This window comes from Chenopodium quinoa, unplaced genomic scaffold (genome assembly GCF_001683475.1).
Source record: "Chenopodium quinoa cultivar QQ74 unplaced genomic scaffold, ASM168347v1, whole genome shotgun sequence".
In the NCBI taxonomy this organism is placed as follows: domain Eukaryota; kingdom Viridiplantae; phylum Streptophyta; class Magnoliopsida; order Caryophyllales; family Amaranthaceae; genus Chenopodium; species Chenopodium quinoa.
The window spans coordinates 21461-44123 of NW_018744693.1; the positions used below are offsets into that span (position 1 = coordinate 21461).

A 22663-nucleotide genomic window follows, 5' to 3' on the forward strand; every position below is an offset into this window, starting at 1 on the left:
TTCCAGATTTTTCCAAATTTTATTTCTAGATTTTATTTCCTTTGCTTATTTCCAGATTTTTTATTTCCAGATTTTTCTGTTTTTTTCCTTTGCTTGAGTTTTTCAACATCTTTTTCGATTTTATCCTATTTTGTTTTCCAGATTTTTGATTTTTAATGGATTTTAATTTCTGGTTGCTTTTTTGCTACAATTTGTGTTTTTCAAAATAGGTTTATGCATATTGATGGATTTAGATGGTGTGCAACCTAATTATCCTTCTTCCTGTGTTACTCATTCAGGTAATTTTATTGTTTTCAATGTTTTAATTTCAATTTACTTACATGTTCTAAAGTTTCTTTACTATGTTCTAACATTTATCTGTAATGTTCTGAAGTTTTCTCTGTATGTTCTAAAGTTTTCTATATATCTCTCTCTTTATATTGTAAAACTTTCATTCTATGTTCTAAAGTTTACCTTCTAATTTTAAATTTTACTTTTTATGTTCTAATGTTTACTTTCATTGTATGTTCTAAAGTTAACCTTCTAGTTTAATTTTTTCACTTTATTGTAAATTTTATTATGTATGTTATAAAGTAATTCACTATGTTATAAGTATGTCCCTGATTTTATATGTTCTAAAGTTTATCCTTGATGTTATAAAGTTTATCTTTGATGTTCTAAAGTTTTCTCTGTATGTTCTAAAGTTTTTTATGTATCTTTCTCTTTATATTATAAAGTTTATTTTTATGTTCTAATGTTTACTTTCATGTTCTAATGCAGTTGGTGATATTTATCGTACTCTAGAGGTTGTTGGATCATTTAGCCCTGGTGGTACCACTAAGGAATGGATTCCAAGTGTTCCCGAGGAGTTAAAACCTAGTTTGGGGATGATATTTAAAGATCCTGAAGAGGGTCTTAGTTTTTATAAAGCATATGCAAATGCCGCTGGGTTTACTTCTAGGAAATCTACTACTAAAAGGAAGAAGAATAACAAAGATATAATTGCTTTTCAATATGGAGTTTGCAATAAGGAAGGTTTTAGGGCAATAAGAAAACCTATTGCTCAACAAACAGTTTATGAAGAAGGAAAAGTTCGTATTACTAGGAAACGTTTAGTCACTCGTGTAGGATGCAATGCTCACATATGTATGAGATATGATGCTGGAAAGTATGTTGTAACTCATTTCAAAGAAGAACATAATCATCCTTTATATACTCCAAGTTGTGCAAAATTTCAGAAGGATAATAGAAAAATGCATATTATGCATAAAAAGTTGATTGTTGATAATTCAAAGGTGATTTATTTTTATGTACTAAATAATGTTTTTTTTTGTTTTGATTTACTATGTTCTAAAGTTAATTCTTAATCTTAGTAATATTTTTTTTTTTCTAACAGGTAAATGTTGGTCCTGTGAGGTCTTATACTATGATGAAAGAATTAGCTGGATCACATGATAATGTTGGTGCATCTAAACAAGATTTCAAAAATTTTTATAGAGATTTGAAGGCTTTTATTGATGGATCAGATGCCCAAATGTTTGTGGATAATTTTCAAAATAAGAAATTGCTCTGGAGTGCATTTTTTTTTCCTATGATGTTGATGAAGAAGATAGACTTTGTAGAGCTTTATGGGCTGATCCAATCTGTCGAAAAAATTATGCACTTTTTGGTGATATGGTTTCTTTTGATACCACATTCAAAACAAACAGGTGATGTTTTAAATATAAATTTCTTTCATAATGTAATTAATATTTTACTTTTACATATTAATTTTTTAAACATATGTTCTTATATTCTAAATATCATGCCTTGTGTTCCTAAACAAATATCCATCATGTTTTGATGTTCTAAACAAATATTCTTTATGTTCTAAACTATGTATGCCTTATGTTCTAAACATATATTGCTAATGTTCTACCTTATGCTTTAAAATATATCCATCATGCTTTTATGCTTTAAACATTATGCTTTTGTGTTTTACACTTTATTCTTTGTGTTCTAAACTAATATCCATCATGTTCTAAACATTATGTCTATATGTTCTAAAGTTTACTTATAAGTTTTTAAAACTACATTGTATATTTTTAGTTTAGTGTTTATGTTTTAGAGTAATTCATTATGTTTTAAAACAACTATATTACTGCCACGTTTAATAATTAAATTAAATTACTATCCTCTAAAGTTTATCCTTAATGTTCTAAAGTATACCTCTATGTTCTACAATTTACCTCTATGTTCTAAAGTTTACCTCTATTTTCTGCATAAATAATTTGTGTATGTTACAGATATAATATGATCTTTGGTCCATTTACTGGAGTTGATCATCATAAAAAATGTGTTACTTTTGCGGCTTCTTTTGTAGCTCATGAGGATATATCATCTTTTGAATGGGTTTTCAAAACTTTTCTTAAAGCAATGGGAAATAACGAGCCTGTGTGTTTGATTACCGATCAAGACCCTGCAATGAAAGTTGCTGTTCGTAATGTTTTTCAAACTACAGAACATAGGTTTTGTATGTGGCATATTATGAAAAAGGTGCCTGAAAAAGTAGGTCGGGCGATTGCCCAAGACACTGATTTCTTGAAAAAACTGTGTTCATGTGTTTGGCATTTAGAGATTGAGCCGGCAGAATTTGAAGAAAAGTGGAACAAAGTTATTTCAGAATTCCATTTGAACGATCATGAATGGTTGACATACATGTACAACATACGTGATATGTGGATTCCAGCGTATTTCAGAGATTTATTTTTGGGTGGCATTATGAGAACCACATCTAGATCAGAAAGTGAAAATAATTTTTTCACTATGTTCACAAATCCCCATCTCACTTTGATTGAGTTCTACATGAGGTAATAAGTAATTGTCTATATATGTTCTAAAGTTACTCTTTATGTTCTAAAGTTTTCCTTGTATGCTCTAAAGTTTTCTTTTTATGCTTTATAGTTTTACTATTTATTTTATAATTCTCTTTTATGTTTTCTTTTTCTCTTTATGTTTTAATAATATTTAGATCATAATAAACATGTCATGTATATTTATATGTTCTAATGTAATTCACTCTATGTTCTACAATTATCTTCTATGTTTTAAAGTAAATTTCTATTTTCTATAGGTTTGAATGTGCATTGGATGCTCAAAGGCACACTCAAAATAAAATGGATAATGATTCGAAGAATAAGCGTCCGGAGTGTAAGACTCCAATTCCTTTAGAGAAAGATGCTTCTGAATTGTTTACAACAACAATTTTCTATGAATTTCAATATGAGCTTGAAATTGGATGTTTTAATTGTGGTGTTGAGGAGATGAAGAAGGACAATGAGCTTTACATTTTCAATTTGAGGGAAGGAACTAGAAGGAGGACTTTTGATGTTGTTTTTGATCCAACTACCTTTGATACCAAGTGTTTTTGTAAAAAATTTGAACGTGATGGTGTGCCTTGTAGGCATATGATTTGGGTGTGGAAGGCAAGGATGTTAGAAAAAATTCCCAAGGCCTACATTCTAAATAGATGGTGTACAATGGCTTATAAGAAGCCCATTTTTGATTTAGAGGGTAATGTGTTGGAGGAATGTATTAATGCAGTAGATAAGAAAATGTTATTAAATGATTTGTGGTCTGAAATTCATGCTTGTGTGAGTTTAGTGCAAAACAATGAAGATGATCTTAGTGATCTTGTCAAAAAACTTCGAGCCATGAGGGCAGATTTGGAACAGAAGAAAACAAATGGAAGCAACAATCTTTCGAGCAAAGTTAAAGACATTGAAATGCTTATTGGAGCTAGTCTACCTTCTAATGTTTTAATCAAACCTCCTAAAATTTCGAAGAACAAAGGCACGGGGGTTCATGTTCCAAATCAGGTCAATGTTCCAAATGATGTCCATGTTCCAAATCAGGTTCATGTTCCAAATCAGGTAAATGTTCCAAATGATGTCCATGTTCCAAATGATGTCCATGTTCCAAATGAGGTTCATGTTCCAAATAGTGACAAAAGAATGAAGAGTGACAGAGAAAAGTCTATTGAACAAAGTCAAAAGAAGAAGAGATTATGTAGAGCATGTGGGGAGCTTGGTTATCATGATAGTCGTAATTGCCCTGGAAAAGTCAAGTGATATTGTAAGTAAACTTTATTTTTAATTTTCTTATATTTATTTTGTTCTAAAGTAATTATGTTTTAAGCAAGTTTAGAACATAAAGTTATTCATATATGTTCTAAAGTAATTCAATATGTTCTAAAGTGTTTTCTCTTTGTTCTAAAGTTACTTTTCTATGTTCTAAAGTGTTTTCTCTATGTTCTAATGTTTATTCTTTCTGTTTTAGTGTAATTTAATATGCTCTAATGTTTAGAATATAAAGTTATTCATTTTGTTCTAAAGTTTTCCTTTATATTTTAACTTTTCTCTTTATGTTCAAAATATTTTCTTTATATGTTCTAAAGTTTTCTTTATATGTTTTAAAGGTTTCTTTAAATGTTCTAAAGTTTTTACTCTATATAATATCATGTGTTCTAAACTAATAGAAATGGCATGTTATAACATTTTTTAATGCTAAATTATGTGCTTATGTTCTAATATTGTTTTATTTTTTTTTCTTTACAGGTTGGTGAATATACTATTAATCCAGTTGCATGAGATGTTATATATTTAGAAACAATATCTCATTTACTAGCACGTAAAATATTATTCATGTAATTCTTAAAATATAAGAACTCAATTTATTTACTTTTAGAAACAATATATTTTTATTTCTTTTTTGTCCAATTATTATTCAGAGTATCTCTACTAGTGTTTTTCTTATCAATTTTTATGTTAATTAAAGTTGATTATAATGTTTTATAACATCTCCTGTCTTTTCATCTTCCCCCCTTTTCGTAATTATAAGTTGTTTTATTAAGTCAATTTGAACTACGAGTAATGATAGTACAAGCATTTTAGATACCTTTATTAAACAACATTTAGTTGAATCTTGCTTTAATCAACTTTTATTTATTCAAGTTTCTTAACATTGATTTACATATGCCTTCTTAGATATGCACTAAAGAGTGTATGCATTGTATTCAAAAGGAAAAATAAAGCAAAAGTAATGGATTAGAAGCAGCCAGTTTAGAACATAAGCAAATACTTTAGAACATAGATAAAAATAATTAGAAGATTAGCAAAATCAATAATTTGGACATGTAATAAGAAAAAAGTACAACATAATAAGATATAATTAGAATCAAGTTACCAATTGAATGCTTTGGAATCTTGTTACTTTGGCTGTTGTCATTTCTTGTTACTTTTTTTTAATTTTCTTATGTTCTAATGTTCTACACTTTAAGTTTTAAGTCAAAATTAATATATAATAATATATTCTAATATCCTAACTTTATAAGCATATAATTATTAAAACATAATCAAAAATACTTTAGAACATACCCATATAATTTAGAACATGAATATAATTTAGCATATAAGTTTATATGATATATTTTATATTAAAATTTTAGCATTTAATATGATTCAACAATATATTTCTTGTAACAGGTAAATACATAGAACATAAAAAATTACTGTTATATTCTTTGCAAATATCTCTCTACAAATATAAACTTAAGATCTTAACAATCATATATCCATTTTGTTCTCCTTTGACCACTTTTTTGATCTCCTAATCACTTTGTTCCGTTCTTCATTTACTTCTGCTGTTATTATCTTCCCACAATACTCCACTCTTAATTTTTTCATTTGGTCAAACTGCAAAAAAAAAAAAAAAAAAAGAGTAACTTTTAGAACATAAACATAAACATTTGGTCAAACTGCAAAAAAAAAAAAAAAAGAGTAACTTTTAGAACATAAACAGAAATACTTTAGAACATAAGCATATAATTTAGAACATGAATATAATTTAGCATATAAGTATAAATAAATATAATAAACCATAATATATCTAAACAATAACCAAACCAAACCACAACACTAAAACCATAACACCAAAACCATAAACGAAACTAATTTAAAACATGTATCTTATGTTTTAAACTTACATTGTCTAATTCTAGTCCCGAATTCCATTGTTTTACAGATTCTCCTTCATATGTTTCCATGTGCTTCAACAGGAACACTCCACAATCATGTTTGTTGTTATTGCTCTTCCATGACATACTCAAGTTTCTTGTTTTGAAGGAGGATACAAAGTCACTCTTTATATTTGAGTCAATTGAGTGAACGAAATCAGCAAATGCATTCAACTGAAAAATTGGATAAACTTTAGAACATATAAGGTAAACTTTAGAACATAAAGAAAAACTGTAGAACATATAAGGCAAAAGTTAGAACAAAAGTATAATTAAAAAAATGTAAACTTGATGTCTTACCATTAATCTATGGTAATTTCCATATTTATTGTGAAAAGGAATATTTGGTGGAAGAAATCTGTTGTCAATCAAATCAAATGTTCCTTCCACAAAGTTGACACACAGCAAATAGTAGTGATCTGGTAAAACGACCGGGAAGAAAACCTAATAGATAAACAGAATTAGAACATAGATAAGCAAAATTAGAACATAAGCATGCATTTTAGAACATAAGCATATAGATTAGAACACAAGCATATAATTTTTATAACATGTAGTTTAGAACATAAGTAAGTAGTTTAGAAGATAAATAAGTAGTTTAGAACATAAGTAGATACTTTAAAACATAGATAAAAATAATTAGAACATAAACAAAACCAATAATTAGAACATATAATAAGAAAAAAGTACAACATAATAAGATACCAAATTACCAATTGAATGCTTTTGAAGCTTGTTACTTCGGTCGTTGTCATTTCTTGTTGCATTCTATCAAACAAAGCCTTCATTCTATCATCTTGCCTTTCATTTGATTTGAAGTATTTTTCTGTACAACGTATGAGCTGAAAAAGAAAAAGAAATTAAAACATAAGTAATTAGAACATAGGTGCATAGTATAATCTATATGAGAAACAAAAAGAATCTACTCTTAGAACATAGTTATAATTTTAAGTTCGAAAACATACATAGCATTCAGTACTGAAAAAGAATCTACTCTTCTTGTCTACACCACGTCTTTTATTTTCAAAATTCAATAGGCAAACATAAGCATCCACAACATTGTTCAACATGTGCTTATCTTCTATGAGACTATGAATCTCATCTCTCGTAATCGTTGTCCCCATGTTATCAGCATACAAAAGCTCCCTAAAATCAGAACATTAAAATCAGAACATAAGCATGTAGTTTAGAACATAAGCATGTAGTTTAGAACATAAACACATAATTTAAAACATAAGAATATAGTTTAGAACATAAGTACCTATTTTAGAACATAAGCATATAGTTTTACCCATGTACTTTATAACATAATCTCGTAGCTTAGAACACGCAGTTTAGAACATAAGAATGAAGTTTAGAACATAATTTATAGCTTAGATCATAAGCATATAGCTTAGAACATAAGCATATAGCTTCGAACATAAGCATATAATTTTAAAGTTTTAAAGTCTTACTTATTATCTCCTTGAGCAAACGCATACTCAGCTACCTTTCTATTGTCCACATTCTTGAAAAGTTTTTCATGTTCAACCATGAAAGGTGAACGCAAGTACATTGGAAGCTTATCCTTTCCTCTTTTTTTCCGTGTCTTTTCTTCTCCTTTTTCTTCTCCTTGTTTCCTACTTAATTCAATTAAAAAATATCACATAGATAACAAAAACCATAACTAAATCAAACGAAAATTTATTGATAACAAAAACCATAACCAAATCAAACCAAAATTTATTATTACCAAGTTCTAAATTAAAATTTAACTAAACCATAACCAACATTTGTTTTAAAGTTTACAAAATGATTACCCTTTCTTGTTCTCATTTTTTTCTTCTTTGTTCTTCTCTTCATTCTTGCTTCCTTCATTTTCTTTCTTCTCCTCTTGATTCTCCTCTTTTTCCTCCTTTTTCTTCTTCCCCTTTTCTTCTCTCTTCTCCTCTTGGATCTCCTCTTTTTCCTCCTTTTTCTTCTTCCCCTTTTCTTCTCTCTTCTCCTCTTGGATCTCCTTTTTTTCCTCCTCTTTCTTCTTCCCCTTTTCTTCTTTCTTCTCCTCTTGCTTCTCTTCTTTTTCCTCTTCTTTCTTCTTCTCCTTTTCTTCTTTCTTCTCCTCTTTTTCCTCTTCTTTCTTCTCCTCTTTTTCCTCTTCTTGCTTCTCCTCTTCATCCAATGTAGGTGGATGATCTGGATTTAGAAAAGCACAATTTAGAACATTTGCTGTCACTTCTTCGTAAGTGAGTTCTGCTTCATTATCTTCTTGATTTTCTGGGACATCAAACCATAAGTAGAAACAATAAGGACACAACATAGAAATAGTTGGAAAAAATTTAGAACATTAGAAATAACTAGAATATAACCAGAAAAATTTAGAACACAAGAAGTAACTTTAGAACATAACTAATTTACAACATAATTATATTATTTAGAACATATGCACATAATTTAGAACATAATCATACAATTTAGAACATATGCACATAATTTAGAGCATAACTAATTTCAAACATAATCATATTATTTAGAAAATATGCACATAATTTAGAGCATAACTAATTTAGAACATAATCATATTATTTAGAAAATATGCACATAATTTAGAGCATAACTAATTTAGAACATAATCATATTATTTAGAACATATGCACATAATTTAGAACATAATCATATTATTAGAGCATATGCACATAATTTAGTACATAATCATATAATTTAGAGCATATGCACATAATTTAGAACATAAGAAAGTAGTTTAAAACATAAGCATCTGATTTAGAAAAAATTTAGAACATCAGAAATAACTTTAGAACATAACAGAAAAAATTTATAACATAAGAAGTAATTTTAAAACAAATCTAGTAATATTATTTCAAAAGAAAAAAGTTTGAAAATAATGTAAAACTACCAACTGCTGGTGAGGGGGTCAATAACTTGAAACTTGGAGGAGTTATATCAAAAGGTTGCTTCTTTTTTGGAGGAATTGGGGTTTTTGGTGACTCCTCATTCCTTTTCTCTTTCTTCTCAATTTTTTCCTCCTCGTTTCTCTCTTTTCTGTACTGCTCTTTTTCTTCTTCTTTTGATCCCAAATCTTCATAGCAATTACACCATAAAAATTAAGTATTATAGCAAATAGCAAAAAATAATTAGAAAATAAAAAGTAACTTTAGAACATAAGAAATATATACAATTAGGAGACAACCTAGAAATAGTTAGAATATAAAAAATTAAGAATTAACTTTAAAGCATAACCAGAAAAAATTTAGAGCATAAGAAGTAATATTAGAACATATCTAGTAAATATTAGTACATAAAAAATGAATTTGAAAATAATGTGAAATTACCAACTACTGGTGAGGGAATCAACAAGTTTTTTTCTTTATTCTCTTCATTTCTCTCTTCTTTGTTCTTATCTTTTTCCTCTTCCTTTGATCTCAAATCTGCTTAACAATTAGAACATAACTAATTTAGTACATAACTAATTTAGAACATAACTAATTTAGAACATAATCATATAATTTAGAACATAAGCATGTGATTTAAGCGCATGTTTTAGAACATAAAAAAGTACTTTAAAACATAAGCATCTAATATAGAACATAAGTATAATTTGGAAATTAAGCATGTACATGTGAAATTACCAACTGTCGGTGACTTTGGTGACCTTGTTTCCTCGAATTTCTTCCATGCCTTATCCATAACCATATCCAATTCTTCAATAAATGCCGGTTCATCGAAGACATGTTGATCTTGGCTGAGTATAGAAGGGCTTTTCTTTTCTTCTTGGTTCACGAATGTCTATAAAATAAGAAATTATAATTTAGAACATAATATGCATAATATTTATATAAATTTATTATACTTTAGAACATAAGCTGAAAATACTTTAGAACACAACCAGAAAATACTTTAGAACATAATTATAATACCTTTGTTGTGTACTTGCACCATATGTTGTCTATGAGATGTTGCATTTTTCCTGTTGTTTCTTCCTCAACAAAAAGATCTTTTGCTTGTTCTAACATGCCATACATCTCTTTAACATTCGAGGCAAGTGTTTTTGCCAAATCTCCAAATTTGCTCAAAAAGCCCTTCATTAGAACACAAAAATATTTCAGAACATAAAGGACATAACATGGATAATTTAACAGAAAAGGATTAAATGGAGCATAAAATATAATTTACAATATAAACTAAATCATACCATCATGTCATTTCGAGAAGTTGTAGAACTAGAACCTATTGATGATTTTTCCATTCTCTTCTCTTTTTCCTTTTGTTTTGGTTGTCTCTTTTTTCCTTTTGGTGCCTTCTAGTATATAAATTATAAAATTTAGAAAACAACAACATAAAGTGTAGTGTTTAAACATAAACATATACAAATATCATACCACAATTGATTCCATTCTTTCCAAGAGTTTTCCATATCCAAATCCATGATCTTTTTCAAACTTATATCTCACTTGAATCCTTTCCTTTGTCCACACCGAAATTAGTGGACATTTTCTTGGTTTTTCTAACCCTCCTCTTTGTAGACGATCAAAATAGAATACCTATTTAGTACATGTTAAGAATTAATTAGAATATTTTTCACACATTTTCAACATAACAAGAATAATATATATACATAATGGTAAGAATTTAAAACTTACCATTAGAAAAGGTAAAGGACCTGTAAAGTAAGAATTTCCCTTCTTCCATACACTTACAGAATCTTTCAAGTGCTCAATCACAAATGTGCACCAATCCAATTCAGCAATTTTTTTTACATCCATACAACTATACAAGAATTTAATGTATAGTTGTGGGTTGTTTGTTGATCGAATGCAACAATTGACAACACATACCACAAAGTTCCAAAGAAATTCATCAGAAACTGATTTTTCCTTCTTCAATTCTTGAATTCTGTCAATCAATCTCTTGTTGGTTGGACTTCCCTTTTAGAGGTAAAAAAAAACATATAAATTAAAACCTATGGAGATAATAGATCTATTTTAAAGCAAAAAACACTTTAGAACATAAGCAAAGCACTTTAAAACATACAATTTATAACATAAAATTCATACTTTAGAACATAAAATTTAAAACATAACCACATTATATCATCATACTTTTTTGAGGCCAAACTTGCTTCTCCAAGCTTTTAGAAACTTGCTCCATTTCAGATTTGACTCATCATTTGGTTGCTCAATCCTTTTGCCTCCCAATGGCAACCCATAAGCCAAATGAACATCAATTGCCTCCAAAAAGATTTCTTGTTTTGTCTTTGGTAACATCAAACAACATCTCTCCGTGTCAAAATTCGTAACCAAGTTTTCTGTCAACCTAGAATTATAATGAAAAATGTAAGATTTAAAGCACAATACAGCTATATTTAGAATATAATAGTCAACCTTTAGAACATAGAAGATTAAAACATTTAGTATAATATTTAAACTTTTGAACATAATTTAGAACATTATATAATAAAAAAAGTCTATTTTAGAACATAATAAACATACATTAGAACATAACAAAAAATTAATTTAGAACATTAGTGTATAGCAATTCAAACATGAGAGTTCATAATTTTAGAATACAAGAAGTAACTTTAAAACATAAGTAATTTACAACATAATCATATTATTTAGAACATATGCACATAATGTAGAACATAATCATACAATTTACAACATATGCACATAATTTAGAACATAGCTAATTTCGAACATAATCATATTATTTAGAACATATGCACAAAATTTAGAGCATAACTAATTTAGAACATAATCTTATAATTTAGAACATTAGTGTATAGCAATTCAAACATGACAAATCATAATTTTGAACATAACATTGATAATACTTATGATTTTAGAATATGATTTTAGAACATAACATTCTACTACTTACGTAGAATTAATATGGATTGGTAAATCCAATTCCAAAAAGCCTCCAAAACCAATGTTCCGAATAGCTTGCTTTTGTTTTTCCGAAAGATTTATCAACACATCCTTCATGAATTGAGTAGGAGGTACTCTTTGATAAGGTTGCCTCTTAACTAGTTTATCTTGCTCATTAGCTTCTACTACTTGGACATCCTCACCATCTTCTTCTTTTTCAATCTTTCTTTTCTTCTTCTTCACATCCTCACCATGAATAGATAAACATAATTAGAACATAGATAAGCAAAATTAGAACATAAGCGTGCACTTTAGAACATAAAAATAAAGATTGTAAAGATTAAAGAGTATTATTACCTGAGTTTGATTTTTTTTATTGATTTTTTGTTCCTCCTCACTATCATCTTCCATCTCCTCTTTTTCATCTTTCTCTTTCATCTTTACATCACCCTTATTATCATCCTCACCATCATCTTTACTATCATTATTCTTGTCATCATCCTCTACATTATTACCCTCTTCTTCTTTTTGATCTTTTCCTTCTTCTTGATCTTTTTCTCTTCCTTTCTTTTTTTGCAATTTTCGAGGTGGTTGAAGCCTTGTTGGAAGTTTTCTATGTCTTATAGCAACACTTTTACTTTCAATATGCTTCTCAAATTCCGATCTATCAATTACTTCCGCTTCAACGTTTTCAACTTTCCTTTAAAAACAATCAAAAATAATTAGAATATTATTAACATTAAATAGAGTGCAAATATAAAGGGATAAGATAAACATAAACTATAATGGATACATTTTAGAACATAATACAAATCTTCAGAACATAAGAGAAAACTTTAGAACATAATGGAAAACTTTAGAACATAATGGAAAACTTTAGAACATAATACAAATCTTTAGAACTTAAGGGAAAACTTTAGAACATAATGAAAAACTTTAGAAAAAAATTTAAAACATAATAGGTAAAGTTTAGAACATTAGTTTAGTTACCTTTTTCTTACATAAGTAATTTCTTCTTCTTGTATATTAGTAACTCCTCCTTCTGATTTTTCTTCATTTTGGCCTTGCATTTTGCTGCAATTTTAAGAAATAAAAAACATTAGTAACATTCCAACATTATTATTATATTTTTGAACATAGGAATGATTTAAAATATGCTGAAAAATAGTTTAGAACATGCTAAAAAAGAGTTTAGAAACTCATATGTACCAGAAAAGGTATTACTCTTCCTTAATTGTATGCAGAGGTTAGCTTTTGGTCTTGCAAATTTAGACAACCTACTGGTAGTTTCTAGCAATTTAATGCGATTTTTTTCAAGGTTTAACCGGTAATTTCTTGTTCATTTTCCTGTTTTATTTTCAACTACTATAATTCTTATCTCATTATGTAAATCATAGAGCATTCTTCTTGTGAATTCATCAAGGCCTTGCATTATATTGCTTATTATATATGTTATGAAGATCTACATTTGTATTGGTTACCTAAATAATATTAGTTTGCTGCTATATTAAAAATCTTTACTCTATATAAGAGTATAACAAAGCTATATTTAGTTCACTTTTCTATATAATCTTGACTGGAAAACTATCACCCAGAAAACTATCACTTGACTGCTTGATTGAAGGATTTTTGGCAATCAAGCAGAATATTCAGAGTACAAACTATCACCCAGAAAACTATCACTTCACTGGATATGCAATCTTTGATTCACAATTTCTACAGGATTCAAAATCAGTTAAATTTAACAAAACTAACAGTTTTCAACAAGTTCTATAGCTTTCCTTTTAATTCAGAGTACAATAATCTATGCTACCACTCATATTTTCTATGAAGCTTATTAGGTACCAAGTTATAAGTCTGCTAGACTAATAAAAGTGTATACCCATTACCCAGTTGGACAGTTAGCCCACCTACTTGCATATCCAGTGTTCAAAATCAGTTAGCCCACCTATTAGGTACCAAGTTATAAGCCTCATATTTTCAACCTATGTTATAATTTTTTCCTATGTTCCAAATTTTTCTACCTATGTTCTAAAGTTTATTTTCAGCCCTGCAATCACAAGTTCACTACCAACAACCCCTAACCAATTAGCTGCTGCTGCATAAATCAACCACCACACTACAACCCCTACAAACAGGGGCAATCGCACCAACATCACCAATTTGTTCAACCCCTAACTAATTGATGCAAGCAGAATAAGTAATGCCAAGTTGTTCAAGCTATGCTTGCTCATTAATCTTCATACCACCATATGACAACAATAGCCACCATCCATACCACCATATGCAACAAAATCTTCATACAAACATGGCTTCTCCTCTCAATGACAACAATAGCCACCAAATCAAGGCAACATGTACAGCAATCCCGGTCACTCGTATTGTGTCCATTGGTAATCCAAAAGATGACTCAGACTCACTACTCATCAAACTCAAAGTCGATTTCAAGCCATTAAATAACATTGACGGAAGAGTGTTATCACACATATCCATCAACAACAAATACCAGATACATATCCATCAACAAGAAAAAAAACAGTGATTTTAAGAAATACTGGACATTCATATTCATAGCTATAATTTCGCTTACTAACGAAATCGAGCATTTAGCAGACATTTTAAAAAAAACGCAAATATCAACTCACGAAATATCAAAAACAAATCAAAAAAACCATAAAAATCGAAAACAGAAAAACCATTAAAATCGAAAAAATCATCGAAAAATCGAACTAAAAAAACATAAAAACGCAAATATCAAATCACGAAATCGCAAAATCAAATCAAATAGTCGGAAAACATAAAATCGCAAAAATCAAAACAATAAATCGCAAAATGTACTTGAACAACATGCTAAGTTCATGGAAATTTGAACAAAATCGAAAAAAAAAAACGCAAAATCAAATCAAAAAATCGGAAAACATAAAATCGCAAAAAGCAAACCGAAAAATCGCAAAATCTACTTGAACAACATGCTAAGTTCATGGAAATTTGAACAAAATCGAAAAAAAAAACATACCTGAGTCGAAAATCCTTCAAATTGCAATTTCTATGGAGATTTTTGGGGGTTTGCAAAAGAGAATGAGATGAGCACGAAGAGAGAGAAAGTTAGAGGAGAGAGAAAATTTTGATCGGGTGGTAGGGCCGTAGGGGGTATGAGGAAAAATACGTTTTTTAATCTTAACCGTCTAAATTACCTTAATCCTACGGCTGAGATTGGTTCTTATATAACTAGGGTTCTTATATAAGGAGGGGTTCTTACCGGATCCCTCCCCTATATATATATATATATATATATATATATATATATATATATATATATATATATATATATATATATATATATATATATATATATATATATATATATATATACTTGTTTTCGTATACAGGTAGTACTGTGTACTATAAATTTATGAGTACGAATGTATAACTTCATAATTGCGGGAAAGTGAGTGTTGAAAAGTCTACAACGTTGTACAATTATGGACATTATTGTGTCATGGGGAACATCCCACATGGAAAATGATGGCATTCAGACATGATGGACGTTGTTTGGACTTTTATTTATACTGAGTGAGTATGGACATTTTCTCATCCATTTTACAATTCAGAGTGTTTATCTAATCATACATTGTGGTACCTTGAGGGTAAAACAATTCCTTTCCTTGAAAAAAAAAACAAAAAACAAAAAGAATGGCTGAATCGCTTTTGGTTGAGGCTATGAAACCCATGATTGAGGTTATGGTGAGTCGGTTTAAGGGGGAGATCGAACTCATGTGGCGGGGCTTCAGAGAAGATCTCAAAGAGCTCCAGCCCAAGGTCGATGTACTCTCAAACTATGTGCTCAACAAGACTGCTACTAATAATGATACTAGTAGTAGAGACCCAGTAGAACCGTGGATGAGAAATGTCGTCAACATTATATATGATGTGGATAATATGTTGGATGTGTTGGCTTATGAGAAGCAGCGTGAAGTTGTCATGAAAAAAAAGTCACAAAGGAAACGGGTCTTTTGGCCTTTGAAACGGGTCTTATTTCGGCGTAAGATTGGCAAGTGGATTGGTAGGATCAATACCAACATTTAGAAAGCCTTGAAAGAAGCTGAAACCATTAGCAAACTCCGTCAGGTTTTCGACTCAGCTCCAACAAACAATACCATGAATCAAGGTGCCGCTGAAGAAAATCCTCTGCAACAGGTTCGACGGTATGTAGATATGTCCAAGTTCGTTGGCAGGGTTACTGATGTTGATTCTTTGGTACACAAATTGTGCAACCCTTCCCGGGATACTGACATTGTCACCAATAACAGCATTTCTGTTGTGGCCATCACTGGTTTTGGAGGTATGCTTGCTTCTTATTCTTGGACTTTATTTTGAAAATTTCATCATACACCCGGTCAAAATACAATATTTATAAAAACGCAGAAAAAACATTGTGTACAAATACAAAGTACACGAACCAAAAAAAAACAAAAAAAAAAAAAAATCAAAATGGTTCTCTTGTTGAGTTAAGAGATTGATTTGTTATTTATATTTCTTGATTTATGGAATTGATTTATTATTTACATTTCAATTTTTTTTTTTTTAGGCATTCCATATTGTTTTTGATAAACAAAATTTTCATTTTTTTTAGGAAATTTTGCTATAAAGCATCTTTATAACCAATTTTATTTTTGCAAGAATGTTAAGATAAGTGTAAATATTATTCTGTATATTTCGGTTTCATTGTATTTAGCCTTAAGAATATTTAGTTACCAAGTTTACAACTAAATTAGCGGCTAACGTGACATAGAGGTCACGGGTTCGAATCTCATCCACCCCTCTTTTAAAGATGGAATTAATTTGCGTCGGGTATATGAGAGGGACTGTGTTGCATCCACATTTCAAGCCCAAAGGGCCTTTCATGTGAGGAGGAGTGATAGAGTATACAACATATTCCTGAACCTCAACCATCATCTTAAGATTTTGGTTGAGATGGTCCTTTTTCATGGTATCAGTTAGCTAGGGTTTATTTCTCTCGTTTCCGCTCGAACCTATTTCCGCCCAAATCCAACAATTTTTCCGTCATCTTCTTCTATTCTCCGGCAATCCTCACGATGTCAGACAAATCCTCTTTCCATCCCGTTTCACTGTCTCTAATATCAAGAGTAACATTCCCGTTGTTCTACAAATGGATAATGCTCAATACTCGACTTGGGTGGAACTCTTCAAAGTTCACGCACGTTCTCACAAAGTCCTACACCATATCATTGCTCCGGCCAAGGGCAAGGAGAAGCCTCCACCCTCCACTGACGAGGAGATAGAACGATGGTCGACTTTGGACTTTGGACGCCACAGTTATTTCGTGGATATACTCTACCATCTCTAATGATCTTTTGACCACCATTATTGAGCCCGATGCTACGGTGATGGAAGCTTGGAATAGATTGCGTGACATATTTCAAGACAATGAGAATTCCCACTCTGTTTCTCTTGAACAGGAATTTTCCACCACGTCAATGGAAGGCTTTCCTAATGCCTCCTCATACTGTCAACGCCAGAAATCCTTGGCTCATCAGTTGAAGAACGTCGGTGCTCCGGTGTCGGATAGTAGAGTGGTATTGCAATTGGTTGGAGGCCTTACAAAGGCTTATAGTGGTGTTGGCACGTTAATTCGGCAGAGCAACCCGCTTCCCCCTTCTATAAAGCTCGGTCCATGCTCATTCTTGAGGAGACAAGCATGGCCAAGGAGGCTGCTACAGAATCGGCCATGGTGGCATCATCTTATTCGGATTCCCCACAAAATTCTGAAAATACAGGAAGTTCGAAAAGGAAAAATTCTGGTCGGAAAAACACCGATGGCCGGCACAACAACGGCACCAGCGATGCAGGTGGCAGCCGCGGTTCAGGTGGGGGGAGCAAGTCTGGAAAGGGACAACAACAGCAAACCAGAGGTCGTGGCTCCCAACCGCAGCAGCAACGACAGTCCCCTGTTCCCCCGTATTGGCAGCAGCCATATGGCCCATGGGGGTTGTCAAATGGGGCCTGGCCCATTCCACCTTGCCCTTACCCCAATCAAGGTTGGGCTAGGCCACAACAGCAGTAGCAACGGGCCTCATCTCCTAGCATTCTGGATCCTAGGCCACCGAATTACCAACAGGCTTATGCAGCTTCACAACTTGGACAACCTACACCAACTGATCTTGAAGCTGCCATGCACACAATGTCACTTGTTTAACCGGACCCTTCTTGGTATATGGATACCGGAGCAACATCTCACATGACGTCCTCTTCCGGTAATTTCTCGTCTTATTTTATTTGATCAATCATCCTAATAATGGCATTGTTGTTTGTAATGGTAACACTATTCCGATTGTTGGCTATGGTACTTCTAGTTTACCCTCCCCTTTCCTCGAAAAATGTCCTACATGCACCCAAACTCATCAAAAATCTGATCTTTGTTCGTAAGTTTACTAATGATAATTTTGTGTCAGTCGAATTTGATCCGTTTGGGTTTTCTGTGAAGGATTTTCGGACGGGGATGCCAATAATGAGGTGTAATAGTCAAGGCGATTTATACCCTATCACCACCACTCTTAACAATCAAGCTAATCCATCCACCTTTACTGCCATCACTCCTAAGCTATGTCATAATCGCTTGGGTCATCCGGGGGCTCCTATCTTAGATGCTCTTAGGAAAAATAATAGCATTGATTGTACTAGTTGTTCAAGTTCTAGTATTTGTGGTTCTTATGTTCTTGGAAAACATATTAAATTGCCATTTTCTTCATTTTTGTCGAGTACTATTATGCCTTTTGACATTATTTATAGTGATTTGTGGTATTCTCCTATTTTGAGTTCTTTGGGTCATAAATATTATATTGTTATTTTGGATGATTTCTCGAATTTTTTGTGGACTTTTCCCATATCCCGAAAATCGGATGTGTATGATACTTTCATGAATTTCAAAACACATATTCTCACCCAATTTCAACGACATATTAAAAATGTCCAATGTGATAATGGCCGGGAGTTTGATAATAATTCTTTTTGGGATTTTTGTAAGGCTCATGTGATGTCTTTCCGATTATCTTGCCCATATACTTCATCTCAAAATGGGAAAGCCGAAAGAAAAATTCGGACCATAAATAATGTCACTCGTACTCTTCTTGCTCATGCTTCTCTTTCCTCTTCTTTTTGGCATCATGCATTACAAATGGCTACATATCTTCCCAATATTCTTCCAAGTAAGCTTTTGGGGCATAAATCTCCTCTTGAGGTTCTTTACAAAAGGGCTCCATCTTATTCTCATTTACGGGTTTTTGGTTGTTTGTGCTATCCTCTTATTCCTTCTACTACAATTAATAAGCTTCAACCTAGATCTACCCCTTGTGTGTTTTTGGGATTGCCTACGAACCACCGTGGCTATAAGTGTTTTGATTTATCGACTAATAAAATCATTATATGTGGCCATGTTGTATTTGATGAGTACAAATTCCCTTTTGCAAAATTATATGAACCTACTGCTGACGCTTACAATTTCCTTGATGATGGTTACATCTAAATGTTCTACATCATTATGCATCACAGTAGGCCCCAAATACCCAACCCACATCTCCCACGGCCCAGCCACATTTGGCGAGCCAAACCCCACATAATCTTGGGCCCTCTCCCACCGTCCAGCCCAATCACCAACCAGCCTAGTTCTTCTCCCTCACCCACCAGGCTGAAACACATTCTGGCCCACTTACCAACCCCACACCCATTTTCCAATAGCAGCCCAGTATTGTTACAAGGAGTAAAAATGAGATTTTTAAACCCAATCCCAAGTATTCACAACACTCTTTGCATACCACTGTGTCGAGGTCTCCTATTCCTCGTAATCCGGTTGAGGCACTACGTTATGTGACCCTAATTGGAAAATGGTCATGGATGATGAATATGATGCTCTTATTAAACGTGAGAGTTGGTGCCTCGTCCACCTGATGTTAATGTTATTCGGTCTATGTGGATTTTTACTCATAAAATTAAATCTAATGGTGTGTTTGAGAGCCACTTGTACGTAGGTGATGGCAAAACTCAGCAGGTTGGCATTGATTGTGGGGAGACATTTAGTCCGGTTACCAAACCGGCAACCATCCGTACTGTCCTCGGTCTTTCTCTTTCTAAGGCATGGTCCAATCATCAGTTGGATGTCAAAAATGCTTTTTTGCATGGTGAGCTTCAAGAGAAGGTATATATGCATCATCCTTTGGGTTACAGGGATCGCACTCATCCTGATTATGTATGTCTTCTGTGTAAGTCTTTATATGGACTTAAGCAGGCTCCCCGCGCTTGGTATAAGCGTTTTGCAGATTTTGTTTTATCTATTGGTTTCACCAACAGTACGATGGACAACTCCTTATTCATTTTCAAAAGAGGGTCTGAAATGGCTTATCTTTTATTATATGTTGATGACATTATTCTTACAGCCTCTTCAGATACTCTCCGACGTTCCATCATGGTTCTTCTTAGTTCCGAATTTGCTATGAAAGATCTTTGTCCTCTTAATTATTTACTTAGTATTGTTGTCACTAGGCACAAGGGTGGTATGTTCCTTTCACGACGAAAGTATGCAGAGGAAATAACTGAGCGTGCCGGTATGTCCACTTGTAAGCCATCTCCCACTTCGGTGGACACAAACTCGAAGGTTAGTGCTACCTCTAGTACTACTTTTGATGATCCTACTCTATATAGGAGTCTTGCAAGGGGCTCTGCAATATCTTACATTCACACGGATGGATATATCCTATGCCGTCCAACAAGTGTGCCTTCATATGCATGATCCGTAGGTTGATCACATATCCGCTCTTAAGCGGGTTATTCGGTATGTTAAGGGTACTTTGGACTACGGTCTTCACTTGTATCCCTATTCTTTCTCCACTCTAGTCTCATACACTGATGCAGATTGGGGTGGATGTCTTGATACGAGGCGCTCAATGTCTGGTTATTGTGTATTTTTGGGTGATAACTTGGTTTCTTGGTCGTCTAAGCGACAACCTACATTGTCAAAATTTAGTGCAGAGGCCGAGTATCGGGGCGTAGCTAATGTCGTTTCCATGTCATGTTGGCTTCGAAACCTTCTTCTCGAGTTGCATTGTCAGGTTAAAAAGGCTACGCTTGTATATTGTGACAATGTGAGTGCTATTTATTTGTCCGGCAACCCTGTTCAGCATCAACGAACAAAAAACATTGAGATGGATATTCATTTTGTTCGTGAGAAGGTTGCCCGTGGTGAAGTTTGTGTTCTTCATGTGCCGTCTCGTTATAAGATTGCGGACATCTTTACAAAGGGTCTCCCACGAGTACTCTTTCATGATTTTAGGGACAGTCTCAGTGTCCGTCCACCTCCCACTTCGACTGTGGGGTGTGTTAAGATAAGTGTAAATATTATTCAGTATATTTCGATTTCCTTGAGAATATTTAGTTACCATGTTTATAGCTAAATTAGAGGCTAAGTGTCACGGTCCGAGTGGTTTGACACCGGATCGTGCGGCGCGCTCTTATCTTTTAGAAACAAGAACGCAAGCCTAGAGTGAGAGAGGTTCGTGGGCACACATCAACACGGACCAAAGGTATCTCAATGAGGCAATCATTAGTAACGAGTGCAGGGTCGGGGCTTGTGACGGCCGATACATCGAAGCGGGCACAAGCGGAACCGACAAGGATGTAGGCGTCTTTGAGAGTCTCTTGGTTTGGTGGGGAGCTTTAAAACAAGGCAAGCACAATATCTATAAAGGCTTAAATCAACACACAAGTCTTAAAGCAAGGCAACCCGAATATGAGCTTTTTCATTCATTCAACCATCGCTCCATATAGAGCTTTATATTGCTTACATGGAGAAATACTAGTGAACACTGAAATGACAGTAACACAATAATCTCCTCTAGCGCCTAAACTACTTACACGAATACATTGAAAGTTTAACATAAGCTAAATAAAGACATAAGAAAGCAAAATACATGATGAAAGAGGTTGGATCCTAACATCCTCCCCCACTTAAGTTGTCGACGTCCTCGTCGACTTACAAAATATGACTAAGGAGACTAAAGTTCTTGATCCTTAGGTCTCTGCTGAAGAGGTGCTGCGCTGTCTTCTCCTGATGCTGGCTCGGTTACTGATGTTGCGGCTTGAGTCTTCTTGATCTGGGTGGTAGGGCTTGAGGCGGCTGACGTGAAAGACTGAGTGTATCTTCATCCATGCTGGAGGTTCAACCTTGTACGCATTCTTCCCTATCCGTTTTATGATGCGGATGGGGCCTTCGTATTTTCTGATCAATCTTCGATCTCTTCCTCTCAAAAACTTCAATTGTTCGGGTAACACTTTCACCATCACCATATCCCCAACATCAAACTCCAACGGTCTTCTGTTTTGATCAGCCCACTTCTTCATTCTCCTAGCTGCTCGCTCCAAGTAGGCCCGAGCAATCTCTGTGTTTTGCTCCCACTCCCTTTTGAATTCTCGAGCTTGAGTACTTCGTCCGGCCTCGGTGTCTGCTACTGTGTGAAGCAAGAGAGGTTGTTGGCCCATGGTCAGCTCGAAAGGGCTCTTGTTTGATGAGGAGCTCTTTTGGGCGTTGAAACAAAGATGAGCTACATCGAGGAGTCTCACCCAATCCTTCTGATTGGCACTGACGAAGTGGCGCAAATAATCTTCAAGTAACCCATTGAATCTCTCCGTCTGCCCATCTGATTGTGGATGATGACTTGACATATTGAGTTCTGACCCCATCATCCGAAACAACTCTGAC

General features: G+C 32.9%; 3 protein-coding genes and 1 pseudogene across 4 annotated transcripts; 2 read left to right on the top strand and 2 right to left on the bottom strand.

The window, feature by feature from the left end:
* The first annotated feature begins 1555 nt into the window (after positions 1-1555).
* Positions 1556-4657, top strand: LOC110702404 (protein FAR1-RELATED SEQUENCE 5-like). Of its 2 annotated transcripts, XM_021880104.1 has the most exons (4): positions 1556-1688; positions 2265-2828; positions 3092-4092; positions 4575-4657. In XM_021880104.1, exons 1-3 carry the CDS (start codon positions 1654-1656, stop codon positions 4086-4088), a joined length of 1596 nt encoding a protein of 531 aa, XP_021735796.1. In that variant the 5' UTR covers positions 1556-1653; the 3' UTR covers positions 4089-4092; positions 4575-4657. The 2 variants fall into 2 exon arrangements, with proteins under 2 accessions (XP_021735796.1, XP_021735795.1); XM_021880103.1 differs by lacking the exon at positions 4575-4657 and having other exon boundaries at positions 3092-4174.
* A 797-nt stretch (positions 4658-5454) lies between these two features.
* Positions 5455-7884, bottom strand: LOC110702405. Its single transcript, XM_021880105.1, has 7 exons — positions 7831-7884; positions 7486-7650; positions 6997-7177; positions 6745-6873; positions 6332-6475; positions 6002-6205; positions 5455-5711 (listed from the first exon to the last, which is right to left on the bottom strand). The coding sequence occupies exons 2-7, from the start codon at positions 7584-7586 to the stop codon at positions 5583-5585; spliced, it is 888 nt and encodes a 295-aa protein (XP_021735797.1). The 5' UTR covers positions 7587-7650; positions 7831-7884; the 3' UTR covers positions 5455-5582.
* A 355-nt stretch (positions 7885-8239) lies between these two features.
* LOC110702401 lies at positions 8240-14382 on the bottom strand. Its single transcript, XM_021880098.1, has 11 exons — positions 14204-14382; positions 13785-13805; positions 12897-12969; positions 11906-12141; positions 11125-11338; positions 10666-10950; positions 10405-10566; positions 9943-10104; positions 9655-9811; positions 8922-9104; positions 8240-8364 (listed from the first exon to the last, which is right to left on the bottom strand). The coding sequence occupies exons 1-11, from the start codon at positions 14380-14382 to the stop codon at positions 8240-8242; spliced, it is 1797 nt and encodes a 598-aa protein (XP_021735790.1).
* A 2086-nt stretch (positions 14383-16468) lies between these two features.
* Positions 16469-21690, top strand: LOC110702406 (annotated as a pseudogene).
* Positions 21691-22663: the final 973 nt, after the last annotated feature.